This window comes from Centropristis striata, chromosome 2 (assembly GCF_030273125.1).
Source record: "Centropristis striata isolate RG_2023a ecotype Rhode Island chromosome 2, C.striata_1.0, whole genome shotgun sequence".
Classification (NCBI taxonomy): domain Eukaryota; kingdom Metazoa; phylum Chordata; class Actinopteri; order Perciformes; family Serranidae; genus Centropristis; species Centropristis striata.
The window spans coordinates 3,167,882-3,180,085 of NC_081518.1; the positions used below are offsets into that span (position 1 = coordinate 3,167,882).

General features: G+C 37.5%; 1 protein-coding gene across 1 annotated transcript in view; it reads right to left on the reverse strand.

Annotated features, from left to right (window-relative positions):
- sbf2 (SET binding factor 2) overlaps positions 1-12,204 on the reverse strand; it is a 177,441-nt gene that overhangs the window by 25,285 nt on the left and 139,952 nt on the right. The window contains 6 exon segments of the mRNA XM_059359455.1: positions 532-606; positions 3,876-3,959; positions 7,422-7,562; positions 8,688-8,884; positions 11,168-11,351; positions 11,354-11,368. Coding sequence (XP_059215438.1) covers positions 532-606; positions 3,876-3,959; positions 7,422-7,562; positions 8,688-8,884; positions 11,168-11,351; positions 11,354-11,368 — 696 coding nt within the window.

Below are 12,204 nucleotides of genomic sequence, written 5' to 3' on the forward strand. Positions count from 1 at the left end.
TGAATCCGGCCCCTGATTGCAAGACCAGCATGCAATAAATACCCACAATATCGGAGCTTTTTTTTAACATTAACTGAATCCTTTTAGCTTCGAGTCACATTAACAGAATCCTCGAGTCCGTCTTCATTAAACTAGAGAACCAGACGGGCCTCATTCTGTCTGATTCATGACTGGTCCTCCATGACAAACAGCTTCCTCTCCTCCTCCGTCTGGACCGGCCTTTTAGCTGACCACAGTTACTCTGCCCAGCCAACACATTAACAATGGAAACGGCCACATTAGAGCAAACCACTCTGGTCTGTGAAAAACCACAGCTCCCAGTGGAGCGGCCGCAAAGTCAGCCATGATTAGTACTACGTCTCACAAGGTCTCTGTAAGGGGGGTTTGCAGCGCGGGACGTGACCTGGTTAGTGAGCTCTGGTGTTGTTAGAGAGGGAAACAGGATGCTTGATGCTTTAGGATGCGTTAGAGAAGCTTTAAGAGGCTTTAAGAGGACTCAGCGGCAGCAGGACAGAGACAGTGGGACTGTACCTTGATGGTGGATTCTCTCCTTACTGGTTGGTTTTGGGTTTGAGTGAGTGAAAAGTTTATCTCTGTACTCAAGCACTGAGTGGGTGTTTGAGAGGAGAAGATGAAGGGAAGGGAGAAAATAAATCATGTCAACATCATAATGACATCACCACACTGAGGCTACGTATCATTTCAGACACAGAGACATGCAGATGAAGAGTCGAGGGTCCAAAGACTGAACTGGTAGAGTGAAACGTGTCGTTGTTCTTGAATGATGGAGAGAATGATTGTTGTAGCATGCATGAATGTGTTGGTCCGTGGTTATGATTGATGGTGTGAAGATGATCAGAAACATGTGATTCATTCTGCTAACAGGTGCAGCAGACAGGCTGCAGGTCATTTGTTTTTCTTCTTTAGTGGAGACGTTTTAACAGGGGTTGACTATTTACTATTTTTTCCACCTATTTTCGGTCTCTTGGCCAATGAAATGCATCAGAATACATGTGGGAGTGTCGCAATGCAACATGGGACTTTTCCAGAACTTTGAAATCATCACCAAAAAAAGACACCAAATGAGCAAAAAAAGACACAAAATGACTAAAAAAAGACACAAAATGACCAAAAAAGACACAAAATGACTAAAAAAGACACTAAATTACTAAAAAAAGACAGAAAATGACCAAAAAAAGACCCAAAATGACTAAAATAACACAAAAAATGACTAAAAAGACAGATATAACAGCTATAAGCTCTCAAATACTTTTTGAATTTCATTTCTATCTGCTACAGAGGCTGAAAAATCTATTATTTAGTAGGAAGAGTTGACACTTCTGTTGAATTTACAGAAAAACTTCAGGTTTTAGGGGCTGATTTTAAAAGGTTTTACAGGCATTTTTTCTAGGCGTTTTAGGCCTAAATGGGTTGAAGGGATAGTTCAGGTTTATTACATGAAATTAATGTACTTCTGTGGACAGGAATTTAAGCTGTTATCGTCTTTTCAAAGCCACCAGACTCAGTCAGCAAACACTGAACTAACTGTCCAGAGTACACTGTTCATTAAAATGAATAAAAACAGATAGCGTTACTAAAAATCAATTCTAAGAAAGAAGTAACAGTCGTTATAAACTAACACATTAGCTGTTACTTTCTATTATTCCATTATTTCCTATATATTATTATATGTTGTGTAACTGCAAACTGTAAAATGAGTAACTGCACTTTCTCGATCATTTATGACTTCATTTTCCTCGGTAATTTGCAACATCGGCCAAGTTGCAACATCAACAATAAAGTTTGTTTAATGCCTTCGTCTGAATTATTAACATGGTTAGAAAATTATATTATAATCCTTTGAGTAATAGACAGTTTTTCTCGGTTGTGACCGGATAAAATAAAACATTTTGGAATAAACATTGATACAAAATGTCATATTTTCTGACCTGCGTAATCTCAGATTAATTAGATCATCTGTGCTGTTTTCTCTGGAAATCTGGCTCAAAATATGACTTCTGCTTCCAAAGAGGCGACCTGTGATAATCCTGTGCTTTAAATCACGTAATTATTACTGGACACTGTTACAGCTCATGTTTTTAATAATCAGAAGTGGCGAGTCATCCTTTTTAGTGCCGAGTCAGTTTAAGAAAGCCGTTCCCCTTCGGCATATATCTGACTAAGAGCTGAGACATGCAGCAGCACCAAGCACCATGAGACTAACGGTCAGAACTGAGGAGTCACATTCCCGTTTAGACAGTCATCATGATGACGCGCCACTTTAAAAGCACATCTAGTTTTATTCAGAGATTACACTTACAGTAATGCTTGTTTGGCAGAAACATTACAGGTCACCAGAACATTGAAAGGTCAATTATGGTTTCTGTTTCTGTTAGAAATCCCTGGATTTTTCTACGTCTAAATCCTAAAATAGGTTTAAAAATATATGGAGCCCTTTTATTGTATCAATTAGAAAAGATAGACCTCATACTGGGACCCGACTGCACTGCTCTTTTTTATTTTTTATTTTTATTTTTTATTATTTATTAGTTTTTGTGCTGTTTTTCTTTATGTATCCATGTTATGAGAGCGGACATTCGGGGGCATTTTGTTGGACTGACATGTTTTTGTGCACATTTTCTTTTTATGTTAATGATAGTGGTGGCTGGCTGTCTGTTGTTTCTGTTCTGTTAGTTTATTTCTATTTTATTTTTTTCTGTTTGATTTTTTCTATCTTTCTTGTATTGTATGTGTCTGTGTAAATAAAATAAAAAATATATAAAAAACAAAAAAAAGAAATCCCTGAATTTCACATAATTAACTTAACAAAGTTACACATGAAGCTACAATAAACCTCAGATCATCTGACAGACACTGATATTATAATCTGATATACAGGATCATCTCAATAAATCAGAATATGATGGAAAAGTCCATTTCCAGTAGTTCAAGTCAAAAAGCCCCAACCAAGTATTGAGTCATATAGATGGACAGACATCAGAGGCCAACATTTACATATTAAACATACTTTTTAAAATATGTCTTTTGTAATATTAATTTTTTGAGACACTGAATTTTAGGTCTTCATTAAAAAGCATTATAAATAAGCCATAATCATTATAATCAGAAGAAATGAAAAACATTAAGACATGAAATGTTTCATTCCGTGTGTAATGGATCTATATAATGTGTTATTTTACACTTTTTTTGTTATTTATTTACTTATTTTTCATTTATTTATTTTGTGGTTATAAATGCCCCCCCCCCCCCCCCCCCCTTACTTTTTATCTCTCTCTCTCTTTCTTTCCCCAGTTATTTATTTATTAAATTTTTTTATCATCATTATTGCTATCATTATTGTTCGTTATTATTTTCCTTGCACGTGCCTTCTTGTTCTATGTTGTTCACCGTTTGTAAATTAACAAAATGTGCAATAAACATATGTTTAAAAATAAATAAATAAATGCATCTTTCTTAAATCACATTCTCATTTAAAGACAGATTGAAGGAAATCCTCCTCCCAGGATGCAGAATTTTGTCTTCTGGAGTTTGATTTAGCAGCTTTTACCAGATGGTGTTGAAACATTTACTCATATTTCTAAATTGTGAGATAAAAATGTGTTTCATAACTAGAAAAAAAAACAGAAAAGCGGGGAATGTTTGTCCCAAGTGGATAAAAAGAGAGAATGGGAGCTCCATACAGTTTTGTGATTATCCAAAAAAAGTGTGTGCAAAATGTCTTGTAACGTTTTTCCCCCTGAGAGACACGATGCTAAAACACTCATACAGTAACTACAGTCTGACAGACTCTGCTGTTTAATGTTCCACCTGGCAGGAAACATGCGGATGAAGTGATGAAACAGAGAAACACTCACCTCCTCTGGTGAAGCTGTTGGAGAAAGGGAGGTCTAAGTGGACAGGAGCCATCTTGGGCATCCTGGACGTCCTCCTGTCGCTGCCTGGAGACAAAACATTCACACAGGACGTGTTGGATTAAGTGACGGCTTCAGGAAGCTACTTCTTCAAACAGCAGATCATAAACAAGATGACAAATGTCCTCTCCTTTCATCTGTGAGCTAAAACAAAAGTGGTTGCAGTGATTCACTGCAAAAAAGGTGTTTAAAAACCAGATAAAACGCTAAATCTGAGGGAAATGATCTTGCTGCATGGACAGATAATTTACCTTGACAAGATTCCTTAAATTAATAGTTTTGAGCAGGGCAGAAGTTGTTTAAGAGATTTATGCAGAAAAAAGTAGAAAAAAATATTAATCTGTAAAGTTTTTATAGCATTTTTCTGGAAGTGGACATTTTAAATCTGACACTACACAAAAACTAAAAATGCATCAAAATCAATTTTGTTCTTAATCTTTGACATATCCAAGGCTGTGATAAAAACCAATGCCCCAGCCAAAAAAAAAAAATTATATGAAAAATAACTACATTTTTGTGTTTTTTTCATATAAAACATCAGTGACATCATGCAATCAAACTGGCATTTAAAGGGTTAAAATCCTCAAAATATTTGAATGTTTAATATTTTTGAGCAGGGCAGAAGTTGTTTAAGAGGTTTATGCAGAAAAAAGTAGAAAAAAATATTAATCTGTAAAGTTTTTATAGCATTTTTTTGGAGGTGGACATTTTCGGCCCAAAGGGCCTGAAAGGGTAGTAAATTAAAGTGGGCCCAGAGGGTTAATATTATTAAATCTAGAAATAAGCATGTTGAACGCTTAAAATGAGAAATTAACTCTTAAAACAAGATAAATTAAAGCTGCAGGTAGCGATGAACTGGCCCGAGCAGAGTGACCTGATGGTTATTTGTAAAAAAAAAACCTTTAGATTTAGAAGTGTTAGATAATTGATCTTGTTTTAAGACAGGGGTCAGCAACCACTTCCATTAAGAGGGCCATTTTTGGTCAAAATTGAAAAGTAAGATCCATCTGGAGCTGCAACTTTGAGCCTTATATTGAAAGAATTTAGCTAATTTCTTGAGGCAGATCAAGCATATCATAAGTCAGAAGCACTTGTGGGGAAAGAAAAGAAATCTGTCTATTTTCCATTTGAAATCCATAGCTATTGCCAGATTTAGCAACATTTTGAAGTGAAATTTGAGGATAGGGCGAAGGACCAGATGTGCAGAGGGGATGGTGCATATTTTAGTTGACTGAAATTTTCTTTTTTTTCTGTCTATAGGCGACATATTTCTACAATTCGAGAATGTAAGAATCACTTTAGGCTTTGACAAAAATGTAATATTATAATTGTTAACAATAATAGATAGATAGATATACTTTATTTATCCCAAGCTGGGAAATTACAGTGTAGCAGCAGCATTACACACATAGACAATGACAATTAAATAAAAAGAACAACCTAGGCATACTTCAAGCAATAAAATATAAAAATACAATAAAAATACAATAAAATATAAAGTGTCTAAAGAAGGAGTATGTATTAAGGAGTAGAATAGAATTCCAGTGCAGAATAAATATGAATATACAGTATAAAAATGTTGGTGCTATGAAACAAATAAGGTGCAATGAACAGTGTGCATAAAGAACACATAAAGTGCATAGACAGTATGTAATGAACCAGGCTATTATTTGTTATTGTACAGTACAATGCAAACAAATTACCTTTATTCATTTCCATATAATTCTTTGTTCAATTCAATTATTATTATTTTTTTGCAGCACAGTGATTCGTTTTGCCTTCTGGCTCAGTTTGAACTCATTGTGACTGCTGCAGATTTGAGCTAAATCCAATTTTCCCATTAAGAGCCTTTAATCTGATCTGAGCACTTAAAACATGAGATACACGATGGTTAAATGATTAGATGTGTGTGTGTGTGTGTGTGTGTGTGTGTGTGGAGGATGCAGTCAGGAGGAGGAGATGGATGGTCCAGGCACTGACCCCAGGTTGTCCTGTGATTCTTACATAACCTTTTATTGTACAAATTTCCTTCCAAATGTTAGCAAATATCAGACGCAGTATTTCTCCCACATAGTCTCCCTGTCTCATAAACACACACACACACACACAGATAAGTAGGTGAAAAATAGCAGCGGAGCAGAGCAAACACAAAAGGGAAGAGAGTGAGAAAAAACAGAGCAGCAGAGAACAAAAATAAAGATGCAACTCTGCAGTTTTCCTCTTTATCAGAAGGAATGAACTCTGCGTGGCCTCTTGTCCCTCGCAAACAAACTGATTTTTCCCACGGCGGAGTCGAGGCCAACGCACAGAATATTCAGGTCAGGTAGGAGCAGCAGGCGTCAGGTGAGGTCGCTTTGAGTTTAAAAGGGATAAATGATCCCAGAGTTCAGACTCACAGGCTCTGACTCGCTGAAGACCCCAACAATCCAACTGTTATGTTGAATTAATACAGATGCATCTCAGTAAATTGGAATATCATAGTCTATTTTATTTGTTTTGGTTGCAGTTTATTTATTTGTTTTATTTATCTAGGATTTTTTAATATTTCATTTCCACATTTCTATTCCAATGTTAATATTCTTGACATTAAAAAAATGAATTGTTGTGGAAAAGGATGAACTTATTTTGCTCTAATTTTCGTTTTAAAGCTAAAACAACATCGATACAACAATACTATCGTTTATCGTGATAGAAAAAATGTGTTATGGTGACAGGCCAACTGCTAATAACTCATTTTTTATTATTATAATGTTTGCCATTTTTATATTATTATATCATTTTAGATAGTTGACATCTGCGGTCAACACAGAGAAAGTGAAAGAAACATTCTTTGGTGATAAAGTAACGTTTGAGGGCACGGACACTGCTATGTATGTTTATGTCTATATTAAGATCATAACTCATATACAACAACTCCCTTATTTACTACTAACAAGCAATAATTCTGATGTTTTTGAGGGAAAACTCTTAGTTAAAGTCTTACTGGTTGTATAATAAGGCCATGCAGAATAAGGCATTAATAACTACTTAATAATGACTCATTAAGAGCCACTATGTTACTAATTTGCATGTTAATAAGTAACTAATTAATGTTGAATATGTGTTCCCTAATATAAAGTGTTACCTTATAAAAACGGATGATTAAAATGAATAATTCCTTGTTTGTCAGGCGATGTGATGATTGAAACACTACTAGAATGTGTGCAGCCTGAGAGTCTCGTCTCAGGGCAACAAAGTCGTCTGTCCTCTCTCACGCCCAACACTCGGACTTTTCCAATACAGGAGAAATTGATAAAAATAATGGCTGCATTCCATTTATGTGTCAATCAGCCACAGTGGGGCACTGATTAATCTCTAATTAAATTGTGCTTTTCCTGTTTTTAAAAGTCCGGCTTGTTGCTAACTGCATTATCAAATACTTCACAACAATAGAACCAGGGTATGGTATTCAGAATCAGCAAATAATAAATAAACTAGGACCTGGTGTACCTGGTGAGAGGCCGATGAGGGAGCGGTTGGACAGCGTGTTGTTCCCGTTCATCTTGAAGTAAACGGGGATGGAGTCCAGGATGGCCTGCAGGTACTTCTCCTGCTCCAGACTACTGGAGGAGTCAGAGGACGAGGCTGGAGCTGGAGGAAGAACACAACACTGGATTATATTATTACTATTATTTTTATTATAATTGGATGTTCCCAGTCCCAGACTAAAAACTGGAAGTCTTTAGTAAATCTAGTTTTACTGGAGTCACGGCGTTCCTCTGCTCTGTTTCATATCAGTCTTTTCCTAGTCTTGAGTTTGGATTCATTTCTAAATGGTCCTTTATTCTTCCTAATATCTATTTTTACTGTAAAATAATCAACTTTTCATGTGATATAAACAGAAACCCTTTTCAGCTTTGTGAGGAGCATTTTGTGGCGTCTTCTCTTTTTTTTGTTGTTGTTTTTCAAACCACTTGTCTTTAGATGTGAGCAGGTGGGACACCAGAGTTTTCTGGGAGTCTTTTCCAAACCTCTCTCCTCCTGCTCCAACTCCTCCTCCTCCCCTCTCCTTCTCCTCTCCTCCTCAACTCCCTCCACCTTCTCCTCTTCCTCCTCCTTCTCCTCCAACTCCTCCACCTCCTTCTCCTCTCTCTTCCTCCACCACCCCCTCCTCCCCTCCTTCTACTCCTCTTCCTCCCATCTCCACCTCATCCTTTCCTCTTTCTCCTCTTCCTCCTCCTTCTTCTTCTCCTCCCCTCTTCTCCTCTTCCTCCCATCTCCTCCTTCTCCTCCCCTCTCCTCCTCCCCTCCTCTTCTCCTCCTCCTCTCTCCTTCTCCTCTCCTCCTCAACTCCCTCCACCTTCTCCTCTTCCTCTTCCTCCTCCTCCAACTCCTCCTCCTCCATCTCCTTCTCCTCTCCTTCACCTCCTCTCCTCTTCCTCCACCACCTCCTCCTCCCCTCTCCTCTTCCTCCTTCTTCTCCTCCTCATCTCTCTTCCTCCTATCCTCCACCTTCTCCTCCTCCTCCTTCTCCTCTCTCTCTCTCCTAGTTCTAGTCTGTAAATAGTTTCCCTGCTTAATTGACAGTCTGTCTAAAATCTCAGTGTGATCCATCCATCACTCTAAAACCAGTTTGAATTCAAGGTGAAGATGTTTAGAGGCGAGCCATTAAAAGAAGCAAAGTTTTAAAATAGTTTGACAACGTCACATTTTAAAGGTATGTAAAGATAAAATGTGTCTATGAAACAGAAGCAGTGAGCAGCAGTGGAAGCCGACCTGTAGACGAGGGGTTCTGGGACTTGAACAGTCCCACCACACTCTTCCCGTGGAAGCCTCCTGATCGCAGCAGCACGGCTTTAGTTCGAGGATGTTTCCAACAGACGACAGGAAGCCGGTTGTGTCTGTAGCAGCGAGCCACTTTGTGCAAACTGCTGTCCTGAACGGCCTGAGGGACCACCAGCAGCCCGGGGTAGCTGACAGGAGACAACACAAATATCAACACAAGCTGGTTAACTCTATGGAGTTTTGGGCTATTTTGTCCATTTTTGAATCCTTTTCATCCTGCCTGTATTCACCACTTAAAACATGTTTAAATGCCATGTTGGTATATTTTTTTAACCTATATGACCTGATAATAATAATGGATGTTTTATTCTGACTTACTGGATCAACATTTAGAACCAAAAAGAAACAAAGAAAAACCAACATAAATGTGATCTTGTGATTGTGTGTGATCCTGTCATCAACTCTGGTTTTTATTCTAGTGGGACTCTATTTTATTTGGGTCTTGTGTGTTTAGCGTAACAATTTTGGTCATTTTGTTTCTTTGTAAGTCATTTTGTGTCTTTTTTTGGTCATTTTGTGTCTTTTTTGTTCATTTTATGTCTTTTGTTGTGTCTTTTTTAGTTATTTTGTGTCTTTGTGTGTCTTTTTTTGGTCATTTTGTATTCTCATGGGTCTTTTTTGGTAATTTTATGTCTTTTTTGGTCTTTTTACGTCTTTTTTTGTGCCATTTTGTGTATTTTTGTGTCTTTTTTTTGGTAAGTTTGTGTCTTTTTTAGTCCTTTAGTCCAACATAAAATGTGATTTTGAATAATTTTTTTTACTTTTAAAACACTATCATGCTCAATAAAGAATTTGAAATGTTGCAAATGTGAACAAAGGTGTCAAAAATAACATATAAGAGGGTTCCATCCAGTTCTATCATTTGATACTAAATATATTTGAGCTTGTCAAATATGGCCTCTTGTGATTGGCCACAGTCTCCTTCATAGGCTAGATTTTCTAAAGTCTGAAAACATCCGATTGCAGATGCAGAAGTCTAGTTTTGTGAACTGAACTTGAAGGTCTGTTTTAAGTTAGTTGTCCCTCAGCCTGTTGTTCCAGTTCAACATCATCAGGCCGAGGGACAACAGTTGAAAACACATTTATAGTGGTGATGATGATAAATGTGCGGTGTACCGGAGAATAAATAAAAAAAAAATAATTCATGGATCTTTGCCCAATGACGCAAACAAACCCCAGCGTTAAGAGAAAAATGTGTTCCCACACACAGCTGAATAAATGGTCACTTAGTGAGTTTACAGCCAAGATGTGAGTGGGATATTGACTGGATTAGTGTACAGCATGTGTCTTTTTGTATTACAGGCTGAATTTGAATCGAGCTGTCTCCACTGATGTGTCAAACATCTGTCTGCCAGGTAAAGGAGGACTCCCACCGGCCCTTTAAGATGTTGAGGCTTATAAAGCTTCCGGCGTGGCTACAAATCCTGGAAACTAATGTGATCCTCGCTGCTGAGCTGACATGAGAGGAATCAGCTCAGATCAGCAGGATTCTGGAGGCCGATGAGCTGCTGACACTGTTGCAGGTGTGTACCAAGGTTATAATAGTTTTGGATCGTTTTTAGAGTGAGTTTGCTGGTTTTAGTTTAGTTTTTATTACACTGCAAAAAAAGTGTGTCTAAAAACCAGATAAAAACACTAAATCTGAGGGAAATGATCTTGCTGCATGGACAGATAATTTACCTTGACAAGATTTCTGAAATTAAGATTATTAAATCTAGAAATCAGCATGTTGAACGCTTGAAATAAGAAATTAACTCTTAAAACAAGATAAATTAAAGCTGCAAGCAGCGATGAACTGGCCCGAGCAGAGTGACCTGATGATTATTTGTTTCTTACCAAGAGTTAAAAAAAAAACTTTAGATTTAGAAGTGTTAGATAATTTATCTTGGGAAAATTCTGAAAGCTGAGAAGTTGCTCTTTACAGCCAACATGGTGTCATTACAGTAATTTCACTTGTGCTTCTCCTGGAAGCTTACTTTTTTGTTCAGGGAGGCATTTTTAGGTTGTCCCTAGATGTTTTTATTATTGTCTCTACACCTTAATCTCTTAATAATGTACTTTATTGCCTGTGTCTTTTTTATTTACTGCTGATTTTAATGTGTCCGAGTTTTCTCTTAGTCTTTTGTTTTTTGTTTCTGGTTTCTGTAGCACTTTGAGATTTCTTAAAAGAGAAAAGTGCTTTACAAATAAAATGTATTATTATTATTATTATTATTAAGCCCACAAAGCAGGAATACACACACTCAGCAGAGGAGAAATAGAAACACTGGATTATGTATGATAAAAGTCGAAAACGAAGGACATTTTCACTATAATTTTAGCTCAGTCAACTCATGTGATGCATAATGTGTTTATTGGAGAATGAGCATAGGTTATATTTGGTGTCTAACTGTAATAACCATGGTGTGTACCTGCGGCAGAGGGAGTAGAGTCTGTTGACGGCTGCGATCCTGAACTGATCTCCTGACTTGGAGCGAGACGAGCTGGCGGTGATGGTGCCCAGGCCCAGACGCTGGTAGTCACGGAAACAGGACTGCTCCACCAGCTGCTCCATGGTCGACTTCTCCGACGCCCGCAGAGTGCTGCTGGGGGCGGCTCGCCATCGTCTGATACTGAAACACACATGAAAAGATGAGTTATCTATCTATAAAAGCAAGAAGCGTCTGTGTGTGTGTGTGTGTCTAGTTCATATCTCTCTGACCGTTAGTCAGACTGACCTCAGATTTCGTATGCGTCTTGCACATGGCACGAAGGTGTGCATCCTCAATTTTGAAGATTTTTGAATTCATTTTTCACAATATCATTATTTACGTAGGACGTGTTGCGGCATTGCAACACGTTGATATACGTCAAATTGATATATGTTACTCTCCAGGCCAAGACCTTTCCGGTGATGTATTTGGTTTAGCTCTATGACAAAGTTTTATTGTTTTCACATCCCGCAGTCAGAGCACTCAAAGTGCTGTCTGAACCTTAGCCTGTTACGGCACATGTCCAAGATTTGAAAAAATAAAAAATCCCCCATTGAACAAGACAATATTTAAAGTCTGATGCCAAAAATGTGATTGACATCCCCTCAAACCCCTGGAAAGCCACTAATTAAGTATTTCCAACTTCCAATTTAAGGGGAAACCCTGTTTTATTTAAACAACTACAACTCCACAATTCACTCTGGATTTCCACCCTGACTCATCTCATCTGTAAGTCTGTTTAACCTACCTATCTTTTGGAGTTTTAAAGTGGCTTCAAGGTTCGATTTTCCAATAATATTCTAATAGTTTCCAGTGAATATCAATGTTCAATGTGTAAGTGCTGGACGGTGTGGTAACTTATGAAAAGAAAGTGTTTTATGGAGTTGCAGACGTTGTTGTAGCGCAATTAGCATGCTAAGTGGAGATTTAGCTTTATTCACTTCTTATGTTGCATTACTATGTAATTCAGGGATGAC